The sequence below is a fragment of the Monodelphis domestica genome, chromosome 6 (assembly GCF_027887165.1).
Source record: "Monodelphis domestica isolate mMonDom1 chromosome 6, mMonDom1.pri, whole genome shotgun sequence".
Lineage (NCBI taxonomy): Eukaryota > Metazoa > Chordata > Mammalia > Didelphimorphia > Didelphidae > Monodelphis > Monodelphis domestica.
The window spans coordinates 264,560,526-264,577,160 of record NC_077232.1 but is presented as its reverse complement, the minus strand read 5'-3'; the positions used below and the strand labels follow the sequence as shown (position 1 = coordinate 264,577,160).

The window sequence follows — 16,635 nt, the reverse complement described above, 5'->3', positions numbered from 1 at the left end:
AAGATGAAGAGAGACTCAGATAAAACATTCCATGAAAATGAGATAGGGGATCTCAGTTGGAGAAACTGGGGAAGGATTCAGGGTGCAGAGGGCACCTAAACTTGACCATTAAGGAAAACATCTTTAATGGGTGGAGATCAAAAAGAAGTACCTTTCAGTAATGGCAGTTAGTCTACACAATACCCAGAGAAGGAAAATAGAGGAGGAGATCAGGACACAGCCATCTACCGCACATGGTTAGGCTTCAAGAAGGTGAGGAGTGGGAAATCAGTCTGGACAGGGAGGGTAAAGCCAGACTCTAGAAAGTTTATGTAATAGTCTAATGAGTCCGTATTTCATTCTAATGGCAATAGGAAACCAATGTCTTTTTTTTTTTATGTCACGGGCATACCTTAGGGACATTTATTCTTACACCAGCTCTGTGAGGGAAACATTTTCTTTACCTCACAGATGATGAGATTAGAATTTTTTGAGGAGTGACTTTTTAAGTTTTTATAACTAATAAATGACCTGAGGTCAGTTCTTCTGACTTTTTGGCCAGAGTCCCTCTCATTGCATACTATTCAGTATTGTAGAAAGAACATAGGCTCTGAAACCAGAGGCCATGAGTTCAAATTTTACTTTTGCCTGCTTACTTTACCTCCTTTGTTACTTGGGGTAAATTATTCAAACTTCCTCGGCCTCAGTTTCCTCATTTGGAAAATGAAGGAACTCTTCTAGATGGCCTCTGAGGTTTCTTCCAATTTTCAATCTATGGTTCAATAGTCTCTTATATAGTACCACAGAGATTCCCACAAGTCTGTTTTTGGAGTGACAAGGGTGGGAGGAAAGGCTTCTGGTATTCTCCCATTTTATCAAAGAGCAAAGAGTATCTAGCTTATCTCTTGGTACAACCCCAAACTTAACTACTTCCCATTTCCTTCCTTTAGGTAGTGGCATAATGTTTAAAAAATGAGATTTTGCATTGGAACTGGAACCAGTTTTGAAAAGAAGCATCACTTTATAATTTGAGGGTTACTTTCTTTTATTTTCTCTTTTTACCTTAATACGAACTTCATTGGCCTTGGGTGGGGCAACTTCTACTTCTTCAATGGAAAAGGGCTTGTTCAACTCCCAAAGAACAGCGGCTTTGCATTTAATGACCTGGAAAATGAAGCAGAAACAAAGAGAGCAGCTAGTGATTTCCCCTGATAGACGGTATTCACTAACTTTATAAACCTAACTTAAAGGCAGTTTGAGTTTGAGATGTCTATGAGACATGGAAATATCCAGCAAACGGATGACCATTTGGTACTGGAATTCAAGAATGATACATGAGTAAGATATGTGGATTTGGGAGTCATGGCTATCAGCATAATCACTAAATCCATGACTTTGCTAGAGTCAGCTTACACTTGCTTGAATTTTTGGTTAAATTTTTAGCATGAGCATTAAATATCCCAGAAATCAGCAAAGCTACAAATTAGGATTTGCTTTAGTGTTTTCTTACTTGTCTAGGCAAGAAAATGATAGAGGAAATGTCAATAAGGTAGTTTAGAATGAAAAGTATGTCATGCGTTTTGGAGAGTTCAGAGAGTTAGCTGTGTGTTAAACATTCAAGAGTACAATTTTGATAGGAGTTGATGAAATCACATACCCACACACAGAATGTATATCGAGAACTGTTATTAATCTATTTTTGTGTCATGGACACAAAGGGTTATGAGTAGACCAAATATTTCTCCCCTGTGGCATTATAGAACATTGTTTCTCCCACTGGAAATGTTGACATTTCTAGGAGAAAGGCCAGTCACCACATTAATGGAAGTGTTTACTATGTTTCAGGCACTGTGTAAACATTAAGAATGCAACACCCTTTGGTATCCCAGAAAAGTCAATGGATTCCGTCTCAGAATGTTTTTAAATGTGGAAGATAAAATACATAGGATTACCAAAAAAAAAAAAACAACCCAAAAACAAATTATGTGAAAGTAGAGTTAACAAAATATTTTTAAAAGTTAACTTCACAAACTCTTGGTTAAGAAACCCAAGAGAGAGAAAAGAAGAGGAGAGAACCTGGGGCAAACATGTGTTGAAGAGATGCATCCTTGATCCCACTAAGCATCATCATAAGGAGCTTTCCTCCTCTTTCAGCTAACCTCCTTGAAACAGTCCTTTGGACTCACTACATCTGCTTCCTCTTTAATCCCTTCTCTACTCAGTTGTCAAAATAATCTGGCTAATGAGAAGTCTATCTATATCTTGATCTCCCCACCTTGACTCCCCAGTAAATTCCAGTGACTCCCTATTAACTATAGGAACTAATAAAAGAATCTCTCTTTGGCTTTTACAATCCTTCACAACTGGTTCTCTTCCTACTTTTCCAGTTTTCTTTCTCTTTATAACATATTTCACATGTTCTATTCCATGTATTTCCACAATTCAAAGACATGACATTGGCCTTCTCTTTCTTTCCCATAATATCTCATCTTGCCCATAAATCCCTTGTCTGATTCTATGATTTTAACTTCAGTTATTATTACTGTTCAGTCATTTTTCAGTTGTGTCTGACTCTTTATGACCCAATTTGGGGTTTTCTTGGCTAAGTTGCTAGAATGGTTTGCCATCTCCTCCTTCAGCCCATTTTACAGATGAGCAAATTGAGGCAAACAAGGGTAAGTAACTTGCTCAGAATCGCAGAGCTACTAAGTGCCTGAGGCTGGATTTAAACTCAGGAAGATGAGTCTTTGTGACATCAGGCACCATACTTTTATCTGCTATGTCACCTAGTTTGCCAGGTGGAAAGAACATTTTTACTAGAAGTCCCTTAAGCTGGGAATTCTCTCCCTCTTTACCCCTGGCTTCTGGGGTTCCTAATTTCCTCCAACTGTCAGTTAAAATCCCACCTTCTTTGAGAGACCTTTCGCTGTCCTGCCTCCTGCTCTTGCTTCCCTCTGGGATGACATCACATTTTCCTTGCATCTATGGCATGCCATCTGTCCCATTGGAATGTGTGTTCCTTGAGGGCAGAGAGTATATTTTTGCCATTTTTTTAAACCCTTACCTTCCATCTTAGAATCAATACTGGGTATTGTTTCTAAGGCAGAAGAGTGGTAAGGGCTAGGCAATGGGGGTTAAGTGACTTGCCCAGGGTCACATAGCTAGGAAGTGTCTGAGGCCAGATTTTAACCCAGGACCTCCCATTTCTGGGCTTGGCTCTTAATCCACTGAGCTACCCAGCTGCCCCCTATTTTTGCCATTTTTATGTATGCTTAGTACTTACTACAGTGCCTGGCACATAGTAAACAATCAATATATATGATAGGATGTAGAGATATAAGACAATAGCTAGGGTATGGAGGATACCTGCCTATGCTTGGAGACATCAAGGAAATATCTATAGATAAGGTTAGGCTAAAAATCAGAGAATGCAGGGAGTTCCTGGAGGAAATGAGAAAGAAAAGGGTCAAGGTATGAAATCAGGATTCTAGGTATTCTTATTTTGTGGCATTTCTAGGACTTGACATAACTGCAAGAAGTTATAGGTAGACTAGATATCACTTCTGTAAGGATTAATGGGAAATTATCTCTCCTGCAGAAAACTGTTGTTCTAAGGAAAAATGACAGTCAGGTAAAAAAAGCATTTATTAAAGCACTTACTGTGTTCTTGACTTATGTGTGTCTCTATGTACTGAGTAAAGTGCTTACTGATAACTAAAAATACAAATAGCCCAAAGAGATAGAAAGAAAACGACCTATATGCACAAAAACATTTAGAGAAGAACTGGAAGCTAATGAATATGCTTATCATTTGGGGAATGGCTAAACACGTTATGATATACAAATGAGAAAGAATGCTACTAAGCAGTAAGAAATGATGATGGGCAAGAGAAAAACCTGAGAAGACTTGTATGTACTGATACAAAGTGAAATGAGCAGACCCAGGAAAACAATTTACACAATAACAACAATTCTATAAAAACAAATATCTTTAAAAATCTTAGGAGCTCTAGTCAACACAATGCAACCAATTAAAGTTCCAGAAGACCCATAATGAAACATGCCATCCACCTCCAAATAAAGAGGTGACAGACTCAAGAGTACAGGTTAAAGTCCATTTTTTTTAGATAAGACATTTGTTTTGCTTGACTACATATTTGTAATGACCTTTGTTTTTCTTGCTTTCTCAATGAGTTGTGTGTGTGTGTGTGTGTGTGTGTGTGTGTGTGTGTGTGTGAGTGTGTGTGTGTGTGTGAATTTGGTGAGAATTTGAAACTGGAAATATGCTAACATTGCATTTTATGAAAAGGATATAAGCTCTTTGAGAGTAAGATCTCTTTTTGCTTTTAAATCTCTAGTGTTTAGCACAGTGTCTGGCACATACTAAATGCCTCATAAATGTTTATTGATTGATATTCTATTTATATGTTATACAATTTTAAATAGGTTTTGACTATGACTGTGCTTATACCCAGCTGTTCTAGGTCTGATCCACCTCCATTTGTCTTTTGTCTTCTCAAACATGGGCATATTTTACTCAGCATGGGGAAGAACTTGTCTAAGATGCTTGAGGTCTGTGATCTGACTCCTCTCCTGCAGCAACTTGAATAAAGGATGCCTCCACTAAGTGGAAAAACAGAGTACTTTCATCTCTTTTTGCTACTGACAGAATGGGCATCCCTATCCTCTGAAACTGGACAAAAGGGAGGAGTACATGAAGTCATACTGGGGGGACTTGAATATAGTAATTCTCAAATTAAGTGATCTCATTGCTTCACAGAAATAGAAGCTAAGATTTCACACCCCTCTAAGAGGGACTCTGTGGTGGTGGTAAAGGGGGCATAAAAAGAGATAAAGTCAAGATGGCAGAGTAGGAGGAAGAAGTATAGCCCAATTGCCCTGACAACTGCATAAAGATCTCAGACCAATGCCAGGTCAGGCTGAGTAGTGATCAGGAAAATAAGTAGAAATGACAGTGGGTCACCTTTCTATCCCTAAATCATATATTTGACCCTAAGTCAAGAAAACAAGGCAAGAAATATGGAGCAAAGCTAGGTTGGCATCATAGAATTGGACCCCAGGGACAGAATAGGGAAATTGGAATGTCAGATTCAGTCCTTATTGCCTGGGTCCAGCACTGTCACTCTGACCAGAAATAGGGCATCTTGGACTTGGCTCTCTAGAAAAAACCAGGGACTGTCTCCCTGATCTGTAGAGGGGAAATCTAAGCCTCAGGTCCCACTAGGTCCATGCTCTTGCTCAAAATAGGAGAGATCTCTGAACCAAATCCCTCCAGTGAAGAAGAGGGTTACAACCCTGACTCTTGGAGTCCAGCACCAGAAACAGATAAGGCAGACCAGGAACATCCAAGGTCCTGATAGTTCTGTTACAAGGATGCAATAGTGAGGAAGCATTTACATAAGAAAAATAAGCAGGTATATGGAGGAGACCTTAATGTAAAATCCCAATCCAAGATGTAAGAGTGGAAAAATCCAGATAAAGAACCACCAGTGTGATGGCAGAGATGGATACCTAATGAACAAACCCAGAAGAAGAGAATAATTCTAAAATATCCATGAAAATGTCTAAAACAGCCTAAAGAGAAAAACTTCATTGCCATCCCAGGATCAATTAGAATTTCTAGAAGAACTGTAGCAAGAGTTTAAGAAGGTGGAACCCTTTCAGGTAATGACAAGAGGCTATGGATTTCCTCACATGTAAGTACAGGCTTCCCATGGCAAAATGAAGTTGAATTGCATTTCTTGGTCCCATTATTTATCTTATTTGTCAAATGAGAGTAGTCGTAAGGGAGCTAGCCAAAGCCCTAACTGGAAAACTAGGAGAAGGAATGGCATTCTTTAAAAGCTTGTAAGCCAACCAAGAAGATTGAATACCTGATTCCAAACAGTGCTAAAGTCTCCCATTACATATCCCCCCTCAGTGGTTTCCAGTTTCCTCCTCTGTCAAGTGCAGATAATACCTGTCTAGTCCATCTCACAAGATCATTGTGAACATTAAATGAGATTAAATGCAGGAAACCATTAAGTAGGCGGGAGTTCCTTTAAAAAAAAATGTTCTCTCCATAAGTCAACAGAGTGAAATCGAGAAATCAAGGAGGATAAGGAAAAGCTTCATATGATAGTTGTGATTTTAGATGGGACATGAAGACTGCCAGGGAAGCCAGGAGGTGGAGATGGGGAGGGAGAGACTTCAAGGCATGAAAGACAGCAAGAGAAAATGCAAAGTCGGGAGATGGATTCTTTTTGCGATATAAGCTAGATACATCAAGGAGACCAGTGAGTGTCATAGGGTCAAGTTATAAATGACTTTGTCAGCAAACAGGATTTTAGATTTGATCCTGGAAGTAATAGAGAGCTACTAAAGTTTAATGACTGTAGTTATAAGGGGAGTACAACCCAGGCCAGCTATGACTGACTTGCAAAGTCTCAAGTCAGGAAAATCTTTAATCATTACATTACAAAATAATTGTATCATTAGACTGATTGTAAACAATAGTCTCTAAATTATTACTCTAATAATTAGCACCAAATCACTGATACCTAAAGTAGTAGAAATTTCAGTATTAAATTTTCCAACTTAATCAGGTCCAAGTCATGTAAGCTCTATAAAATCTCATTGTTCTTATCTGTAGAATGGGGATAGAAATAACTAGTACCTGCTTTACAGGTCTATATCTTTGCCAGGATTAACCTCAAATGGGGTCGGGAAGTATCAGACACAGCTGAAACAACTGATGAGCAACACAGGCTTATTTTAAGGTTCATGAAATAAACCAAGTAAAGTGCTTTACAAATCTGATGATCAAAATGCCAGTTGTTGTCATTGCTATCATTAATTCTCTATGTGCACTGATATGTACACACATAAAGTGATTTCTCAATTTTTCCATCCTCCACTGGAGTCTTCAGCTGATAATTGCTATTGCTGTGAACATGCACCTGGATTTTGGGAGCAATCAAAGAAAACAAGTTGTGGCCTTTCCCATTCTCTCCCTTTTCTTCTCCTTCTCTTCTTGCAGAACTTGTGCCCGGTTGGCATGGACACATTAAGACAGTATTTATGCGCCAATACTGGGGGCAATTTAACTAAAATTTCTACTGCTCTGTGTCTTACTGATCTGATTCTAGGTATTAGACTGCTAAGTTATAGAATACATTCCTTCCAATTCCACTAATGAAATACTTTTTTCTGTTTCAAAGCCCTTATTTTCTTTAAAAAATAAATTAGCTTAATGATACAGAAGAGAATATGAAGTATGTTTTCATAATGTAAGTGTAGCTCCTTGTTTAAAGATTTATCTGAGTTTAGACTTAGCCACGTCTAGTTTGGGATAAGCTTCCTATGTAACTGTGCATTTCTGTTAGACGTGGAAGGAGACAGATGTGAATGATTACTACATTACACACACTACACACAACTGTGGAAAAATATATTAGTACTTCAGCCTTTGCACTCAGTAAATAAATTCTACTTTGTTCTCATTTATTTTAAGGATTATCTTATTCATAGATTTAATCAATCACACTGTATCTGGCTCTTTATCAATTATGCTAAATAAGATATATGTAGAAGCAAAGTTTCTGCTTACTTTTCCTGCTGTGGACATGGTTTCCTCTTTTCTGTGCAAGCCAGTGGACTATGCTTGAACTCCGTCTGATTCCTTAGCTGCCTTGTTGAGCAAAGCTGAAAGGTTACAGGAAATTTTGTCCTTATTCTGGGGTAATATACTCTCCTAAACATGTGACTTTGGGTCTTGAAACCCCACCCACCAGTTGATCTTTTGGTCACATACTTGATAGACAGGAAAAGGCACTAAGATCATATTTGTCTGATATATATTGAGATTATATTCACATTAAATTGCAAGAATTTACCAGCGATTTCCTTATTTGAGACTTCTCTGCACATAATTCTTTGTCAGCCCCACCCAGGATCCAGATTAAATTTATGGAGACTATGATAACTGACTTTAAGTATTTCAAAAGTCCTCTGGGGTGAGAGAGTGAATGAATTGTTCTTCTTGGCCCCAGGGGGCAAATGAGGATTATAGAGCTTTAGAACTTTAAAACTCAAAGTTACCAAAGAGGCTGTCTGGTCCAAACTCATCATTTTACAGACCAAGCCCAGAAAAAGAGAAGAAGGAAGGAAGGAAGGAAGGAAGGGAGGGAGGGAGGGAGGAAGGAAGGGAGGGAGGGAGGAAGGAAGGAAGGAAGGAAGGAAGGAAGGAAGGAAGGAAGGAAGGAAGGAAGGAAGGAAGGAAGGAAGGAAGGAAGGAAGGAAGGAAGGAAGGAAGGAAGGAAGAAAGCATTTGTTAAATATCCACTATGTGCCAGGCACTACATTAAGTGCTTTACAATTATTATATCATTTGATCCTTAAAACAATCCTGGGAGGATAGTGTAATTTTCTTTTTCTTTTTTCCCCTAATGTTGACCTATTTATTGTCTTACTAATTTATAAGTTGATGGTGAGTTAGTAAAGGGATCTCAACAGCAGATGTGCCCTATACCAATGAAATCATGGGTCAAGCCCTGAAACCAGTCATACTGTGTAAATTACATGGTTTGAATCACTATAAAATTAAAACATACCAGTGGGCATGTGTTACAGTCAAATTTAAAAGCTGAAGGGCTGAGGAACAATCAGCACTTATGTGCCAAAAGGTCCAAAGCAACAAAAGCAAATTTCATAACCAGTATCCTATCATCTCACATGCAATGTATCTTATGCAGAAGAAGCCACACTATTAGAGACTAAACCCAACATTCAGGATTAATAGCTGGGAGGTGCAATTATTATTCTCATTTTATAGTTTCAGAATCAGAGGCAGGCAACAATTAGGTGACTTATGTAAGCCAGGTATCTGAGGCTGGATTTCAACTTAGGTCTTCTTGATTCAAAGCTCAGGGTACCTGGGATATTAAATGAGATTAAAATAATTAGTGCTACCCAAGAAAAGCCAAGGGAAGGAAATTTTACACAGGGAGGATGAACTTCCTGTCCCAGACTTTCTTTTCTCTGTCTCTTCCTGAGGAAGCACTCACTGTCCTCAGTTATGGTCATTTCCATTTGGCTGTTTTGGTTCATTCTTTGTAACTCCAAGGTAATATGTTACTTCACATTTATCACACACAACAGTACACTCACTCCTTTAACAGCAACCCTGGGAGACAGGCAGGAGGTGATCCTAGGACTGGCTACATTTTGTCTTTAGTATTGAATTGATCTTCAATAAATCACAATTCATTAAGTATGCTAGGTTCCAGGGGATACCAAGACAAAAGAAAGACAGTCCTTACTATCTAAGGCAGCATTGGTGAACGTTTTCAAGATTGCATGCTCAAACTGCAATTCCAAGCCTCCTGTGAACCCTGCTGAATTACCCCAAAGAGGTAGGAAGGGCTTGCATTGGGTGGCTGGACAGAAGGGCAGGGCATGCAAAAATGTCCTTGGGGGCTGTGGAGAGGGGGACTAGAGCAGTCTCCTCTTTGCCTCCAGGGTATATGAGCCATGCCTTCGGCAACACAGTTCTAAGGATTTATATTCTAACAAGTACCTTATCTATATATCATCATATGTGAAATATACCCCTTGGGCCATTTATCCAATTTCCATTCTTGTTAGTCAGTAGACACAACCAAATTTTCTTTCCCTCAGAGTTCTAGCAGTAACCCCAACAGATGAGAATTTCTAGCACTGTCTCTCACAAACCCCCATAAGGTGGGCTCCTCATTAATTATCCAGTTTTGAGCAACTGGAATATAACTTACCCCCATGCCTGGGACACACTATCTCTCTCATCATGCACACACAAGGTTTTAGGTGAGAGTCAGCTCAGAAGTTCCCTTTAGATTTAATTTTTGACTGAGCTCTCGGAGTTTATTTCCTTATAGAATCCTATAACTATCTTTCCTTGATGTACCTAATTTGTCCTTATTGAGTATCTCAGCTCCCAAAGAATGTGGTGCTATTCATCAGGACCACTCAAGGACATGGTTCTCCATGTGCTGATTCTCTGATCTTTCTAAGTTCTGGCCCATGTGTGTATTTCCCTGTGTAGTGAGTGCTGTGTGATCCCACCCTCTAGGCTCACTCTTCTCTCCTCCTTTTCCTACTCATTCAAAGGTTTGCCTCCTTTAGCCACTCCTGAGCCTAGATGCTCCTAAATCTTGACCAAGTTGCTGCCAAACTGGTTTGATGCAACAATAGCCCCAAAGCACATGATTAATTCTCTTCTACCAGTTGAAAAATATTCTCTGTGCGCTATGTAAAGATCAAAGTACTTTACGTCTTCCAAATTGGCTAACCCCCTTATGTATGTATAATGCTCTTGTCAGGCAAGTTTCAGTCACCTGGCTCTTGTCCTGAATTCTCTGGCCTTGGGAACTTGGCATTTGACCCTCACGTTGGAATGGGTGATTCCTTTCCACCCTTACTTCACTCTGGAGCCCCAGGATTAGTTGAGTGCTTGAGTGGAGACCTCTTCTGACGCTGGCCATATAGAATATTCCAACTGGCTAGCTGGACAGCTAGGTGGCCTAGCAGAAGGAGCTCTGGTCTTGGAGTCAGGAGGACCCAAGTTTAAATCTTACCTCAGACATTTGTTTAGCTGTGTGACCCTGGGCTCATTTCCCCTTCTGCTAACATTTGAGTAATAATTGTACCTACTTTGTAAGAAGGATCTAATGGGATACCATAGGCAAGGTTTTTTTTTACAAACCTTTAAGCACTATGTAATTGTTAGTTCTTTTTATTATCAGCTGCTTTTTTTGTCCCTTTGATGCCCCTGGTCCTCAATACAGGTCCTCTTCTGGATTTAAGTCCCCACAGGAAATTATAACCATCCCATGTCCCTTCTTGTCCAGAAGCCAGGTAAAAACAGAAAGATGACAACCCCTCCCATTCCAAGTTCCCCACTCCATGTCCTTGATTCTCTTCTCAAAGTAGGTCCAATGCCTTAACCAGAGTCACTTTTGATACAGGACTTACTGCTTTTAAACCTCATTTTCCTATGTAAGCTTCTCTTTCCCTCTCCCTCCCTCTCCCCTCATAGAGCAGAGTGAGCAGAGAATTAAATAACTCTCTGCCCAAGGACATTATAAGCTCCTAGTAGCAAAGGGCATATCATGTACAACTTTTTTCATTATCTGGGTGGCGATGACCTTTTGAGTTCAAATCAAGCCTTAATCACTTGCAGCAGGATATATGACCTTGAGCAAGTCACTCAATCAGTCTGCCTCAAGTTCCTTATCTGTAAAATAAAGACAATAATCTCACCTCCCTCCCAGGATTTTTTGGAAGATAAAATAACTTGTATGTCTTTTTTATTCCCAAACCTTCAGGCACTGTATAAATGCTCACTATTTTTACCTCATAAAGTCTAATCAAGTGCTCTAGGCATTGCAGGTGCTGAATAAATTTCTGTCTAAATAAGATAGTTCATCCAGGTAGAGTAATTGCTTCACTTTATTTTATTTATTTATTTTAAAATAATTTTCTTCAACTTTAGAATCAATTCTAAATATTGGTTTTAAGGCAGAACAGTAAGGGCTAGGCAAACAGAATTAAGTGACTTGCCCAGGGTTACACAGCTAGGAAGTGTCTGAGATGAGAATTAAACTCAAGAACCTCCCCCCTCCCCCCTTTAAGGCCTGGCTGTCTATCGACTGATCCATTTAGCTACTTCTTCATTTTATCATGAAGGTATATTAGTGAAATAAGCACCAGGTACAGAGCAAAGCAATAGTATCTCATTTGATCCTCACAAGAACTCTGGGAGGGAGGTAGTATTATTATCCTTATTTTAGAGCTGAGAAAGCTGAGGCAAACAGAACTGAAGTGACTTGTCCAGGGTCACACAGCTAGCAAGTATTTGAGGCCAAACTTGAACTCAGGTCTTCCTTACTTCAGCCTCATAATTCCATGCACCACTGTGGCACCTACCCCAGATGATAAGCAGGCTCTATTCAAACATCTGAAGGGGTCCCAAGAAGCTAATTCTAAATCAAAAAGGGTTTTCCTATATTTATATAGTGCTTTATACCTTCATATATCCTCTCATTTGAGTCCATTTATTGAATGGGTACTCTAGATACCATTATCCCAATTTTAGAGATTAGGAAACTGAGCATCCAAGAAGTTAATTTGCCCCGGCACAGGTGGGATTTGATCCTGACTCTTCTAGAATCCATAGTTAATTTTCATTCCACTACACAACTACTAAAGCCTGCTTCTCATTCCCAAACTCCTCTTATTAAATGATTAAAAGAATGTTATCAGATAATTAGATGATCTCATAAACTAATTTACATTTTATAGCTTTACAACTTACATTACTACTTTTGTTTGTCTTCTAACTATGAGGAACTATGAAAGTACTTATTTATATTACTGTATTAATAATTTTCTAGGCTCTTAACTGTGAAAGGAAAATTAGGAGCACAGGACATAGCAAACTAAAATTAATGAAAGACATTCTTCATTTGGGTCTTGAATAATTAATGATATTCTTGCAGAATGTCATGACATTGCTTATGAAATTGATGGGGACAACAATTTACCTGCCTTTTTATTCATACAACGAAAATTTTGATATCTATGTCTAAGTTGGTAGAAATGGCTAGAAACGTACTGGAGTTTTATTTGCACATTAGTCAACTGAATTTCATTTGATTTTGGTTAGTCATTGATTTTCATCTATTAGGGAATGACTTACTAAAGGATCACTAGGACATTTTAAATAAAAATTTGATTTATAGATTGCTAACTTTGTTCTCAAAAGGACAAGGCTATATCTAAAGTTTTGAGTAGCACATTTGACAAAAAGGAGATATGGTAACAGTGAAAAAGCATAGGATTGGGAATTGGGAGACATAGGATCAAATCCTGCCTTTGATGTGCTACTTGTGTGGCCTCAAGCAAGTGACTTAACTTCCTAGGGTCTCAGTTTCCTCAAATGCAAAATGAGGGGGTTGACCTACATAACATCAACATCAATGATCCCATGACTCCTCCAGCTCAGCTCCTGGAGAAAACTTGATCTAGTGGGCTTTAGTGGGTCACAATATAGGCAATTCTTTATCAGTTTGATTTACCTTATATGTATTATCCCACTGATAATCCTTTGAGCAGTCTGGGAGGCATACATTGAGTAATCTGGTACTTGATACACAATGGCATCTTCAAAAAATGAGAATATGGAGACCCTTCTTATTATTTCTGGATTTTTCCTAGTTTCATACTGATAACCAGAAACTCATCAAATAATTATCTCTGTGCTTGCCTCAGATAATTTTTTATGCTCTTAACATAGGCCCAGGAGACCCCATTAGAGGAAAACCTTTCAGGATGTGCTTTGCTCTCCTGAGTCAAATAAATGCCTTTTTTGGAACCTGCAAACAATTCACCAAATGTGAGCTTGTATATCTTACACAATTAAGTCAGTTGTGTAATGATGATGATGATGATTTTATGTGGTATACTATAAAAAATTATCTTCTGCCAATTGCAAATGAATTATTCTTCCCCATTTTGATAAAAATATTCATCCAAATCATTGAAAAACATGTTGAAAATACCTTTGGCACAACACTAGAGACTTTGTTTCAATCTGACATTGGTCTATTAAGGAACAATTTCATAGGTATGATAGGTAAGATATGATACACATCTTGAATTTCATCAGAAGATCACTTATTAATCACCTACTATGAATCTATGCCATGTTGTAATGTGTGTCATATTTATACTATCTTTAGACATTAGTGTGCTATGAATTATGTGTACCCCAAAACATATTTGCAAACTCTAGGTCCCCTCGTACTTCCTTTTTTACTCAGTTCATGGCCTTCTTGTTCTTGCGGGGGACACTTTACTCCCTACTATGCTCTCCTGGGGGGCCGAATAAACCTCCTTTATGGCCAACAAGGTGAAGGTGCAACTCACCTAACAGATCTTTAGGAAAATGGGTACAGAAGTGCACCTTCCCCTTCTTCACCCTTAGGAAATGCCTGACCTGACCAACCTAGTAACCAGCTACAACAATCAGTAAACAACTCAGTAACCCTCTAATCCAGTAACCAGCTACTATCCAAGCTTATTGCCCTGATAGGAGTTGACCCCACCCAATAACTCCTGTAGTCTCCTTTCATTTGAGAGCTTATCCTTTTGATCCCAGAGCCACTCTTGAGAGGATACCAGGGAAACTCTGCCCTTCTCCAAAAGTATTAAATAAAACTCTGCCAAGCTACTCCCCTGGGTCATTACCACCACCACCACCACCTTCTTCTCCTTTTCCTCTTCCTCCTCCTCCTCCTCCTCCTCCTCCTCCTTCTTCACCTTTCTTACCCAACTGCTGGTTGTGGTAAATGTCAGTGTGTCATTGATAAATCTGCACCTGATTGCCTCAACATGGGAGATCCCTGAGTTATGACCAAAGGAATCTAGATGGATGATGATACTGGGGCAGGGAAGGTACTTTAAAGAGTCTAGAGGTGAAATTTTTAAGCCTTTTTAGACTCTATTGTTTTATGGAAGTCTCTGTATTGGAAGTGGAAAAAAAGGATCCTTACATTCAGTACCTGTATCCTGTCACATATATTGTATTTGCTGATTGCTTGTTTTAAGATTTTATTCTGTTTTTTAAGTTCTGTTACACTATGTCACTTTAAGTTACTATATTTTGACAATTAGCTATATGTGCTGCTACATTGTCTTTATTTGTACCTCCTCATGGGGAATTGTATAATTGTCATAAAATTCTAGTTTTATAAAAATTTTTCTTGTTTGAGAGTAATTTTATGATAAGAAACCTGCTACCTCCCAGAATCCCTTGCTTGGGGAAGAACTGCTTGGAGAAGGTGCCATGGAGATACCTGCAGAAACCTCACACTGAACCAAAAGATCCAGAATGACCTTTGGGATGTAGTGAAATTGAACTGTGAGGGGTTGAAAGCATTTCTTTTGAATGTACACTTTTATACCAAAGGGGACTCCTATAAATGTCTTTTTGTCAATGTGCTGAGCAGTTATTGGTTTTGTTCTCTTTCCTTTTTATCCCCCAATTATTGCAATATTATGTTTACATGAAACATTGAGGAGATTAGTCTCCCAAAGGATCCCAGGGGGATTATGTAATTAGAATCTGTTACCCTAAAAAAACCCCTGCAATTCCCAGAAGTCCACTCTCTTCCTGTCATTACATGCTGAAGTAGACAGGATATAAATTCTGTGGAGTTCTCTCTCTTGCTCTCTTGTTTTCCTGTTGTGGCTTTGGTGGAGTGGGCTTTTTGAACAGGTATACAAACTTAATCACATGGTTCTATTTTGTTAGATACAAAACTTCATAAAATATGATACTTGAAATATTGGAAATTAATTTAAATCCTACATGGGCTAGTGGTGGTCAGTTCTACTTGATTATGAGGTGTTGACCAGGGCTACACTAGGGCCCTCAGAAGCTGTACTACTATCATGCTGAGCATGGTGCTGTGATTCAGGAGAAGCAAAGAATGGGGAACTCAACTCTATGCCCCAGCTTCAAGGAATTCCTTTAGCTCATGAGTTGCTCATCAGGACTGGGACTAGGTTTGGCAATCCCCAACCTAGGAATTTACCCATTGAATGGAAACAGGGACTCCTGCTCTAAGAACTGCACTATTAGTAGAGGCACTAGATTATGTGTGAAACAGATGTTAGCATCAAGAGAAATTGAAAAATGGTCTATCCCTCCTCAAAGACCTTGCATACTACTTGGAGAATACAATATTTATTTATTTATTTATTTATTTATTTATTTATTTATTTATTTATTTATTTATTTATTTATTAAGTTTTTAAAATTTTGTTAATTAATTTAGAATATTTTTCCATGGTTACATATTTCATTTTCTTTCCCCCTCATCCTCCCTCGCCTTTCCGTAGCCACCATGCAATCCAACTGGGTTTTACAAGTATCATTGCTCAAGACCTATTTACATATTATTAATATTTGCAATAGAGTGATCATTTAGAATCTATGGGGCAATACAACATTTAAAGAGGTAAGAACAGTATATGCAAGATAGGGTGGGTAGAGTGCTGAAAACAGAGGGAGCCATGAAGGCTTTCTATAAGACATAGCCTAAAAGAAATTAAATGAATTCCTCAAAAGAAATTAAGTATTCAAAGAGATGGAGATAAGAAGGAAGTACATTCTAGGCATTGGTGACATGTGGCCAGAAGCAGAGTGAAAAATGGCATGACGTATTCAGGGGAAAGCTAGGACAAATTGCTTAGATGAATGAATGAAGGGCTCTAGAGTTAAACAATCCTGGAAAGGTAGGCAGAACTGGGAAAAGTTTTAAATGAAAAACTAAAAAGTTTGTATTATTTCTTAGAAATGATGAGGAGTTAGGGTTAGGTTAATCCTAATCCTAAATTGAAGATTCTTGAAAAGAGGAGTTACAAGATCAGAGCTGTGTTAGTTAGGAAGATTATTTTGCTAACTGTGAGGAGCAGGGTCTGAAGATAGAAGAGACTTTAGAAGTAGGGAATACAATTATGAGAGTATTCCAAGAATTTGGATGAGAGATGATGAGTCTGAATTGAAGTTTGAAATGAAAGGGACATGAAATATGTTGCATTAGTTGAGTATAT

At 38.5% G+C, this 16,635-nt stretch overlaps 1 protein-coding gene across 1 annotated transcript in view; it reads right to left on the bottom strand.

Annotated features, from left to right (window-relative positions):
- LOC100015889 (alcohol dehydrogenase S chain-like) overlaps positions 1 to 7,715 on the bottom strand; it is a 28,521-nt gene extending 20,806 nt beyond the window's left edge. Inside the window, exons 1-2 of the mRNA XM_003341384.3 lie at positions 7,589 to 7,715; positions 1,042 to 1,143 (exon numbers count right to left, since the gene is read on the bottom strand). Of these exons, the coding sequence (XP_003341432.1) occupies positions 1,042 to 1,143; positions 7,589 to 7,606 (120 nt within the window). The 5' untranslated portion in view covers positions 7,607 to 7,715. The remainder of the gene's footprint in view (positions 1 to 1,041; positions 1,144 to 7,588) is intronic.
- Positions 7,716 to 16,635: the final 8,920 nt, after the last annotated feature.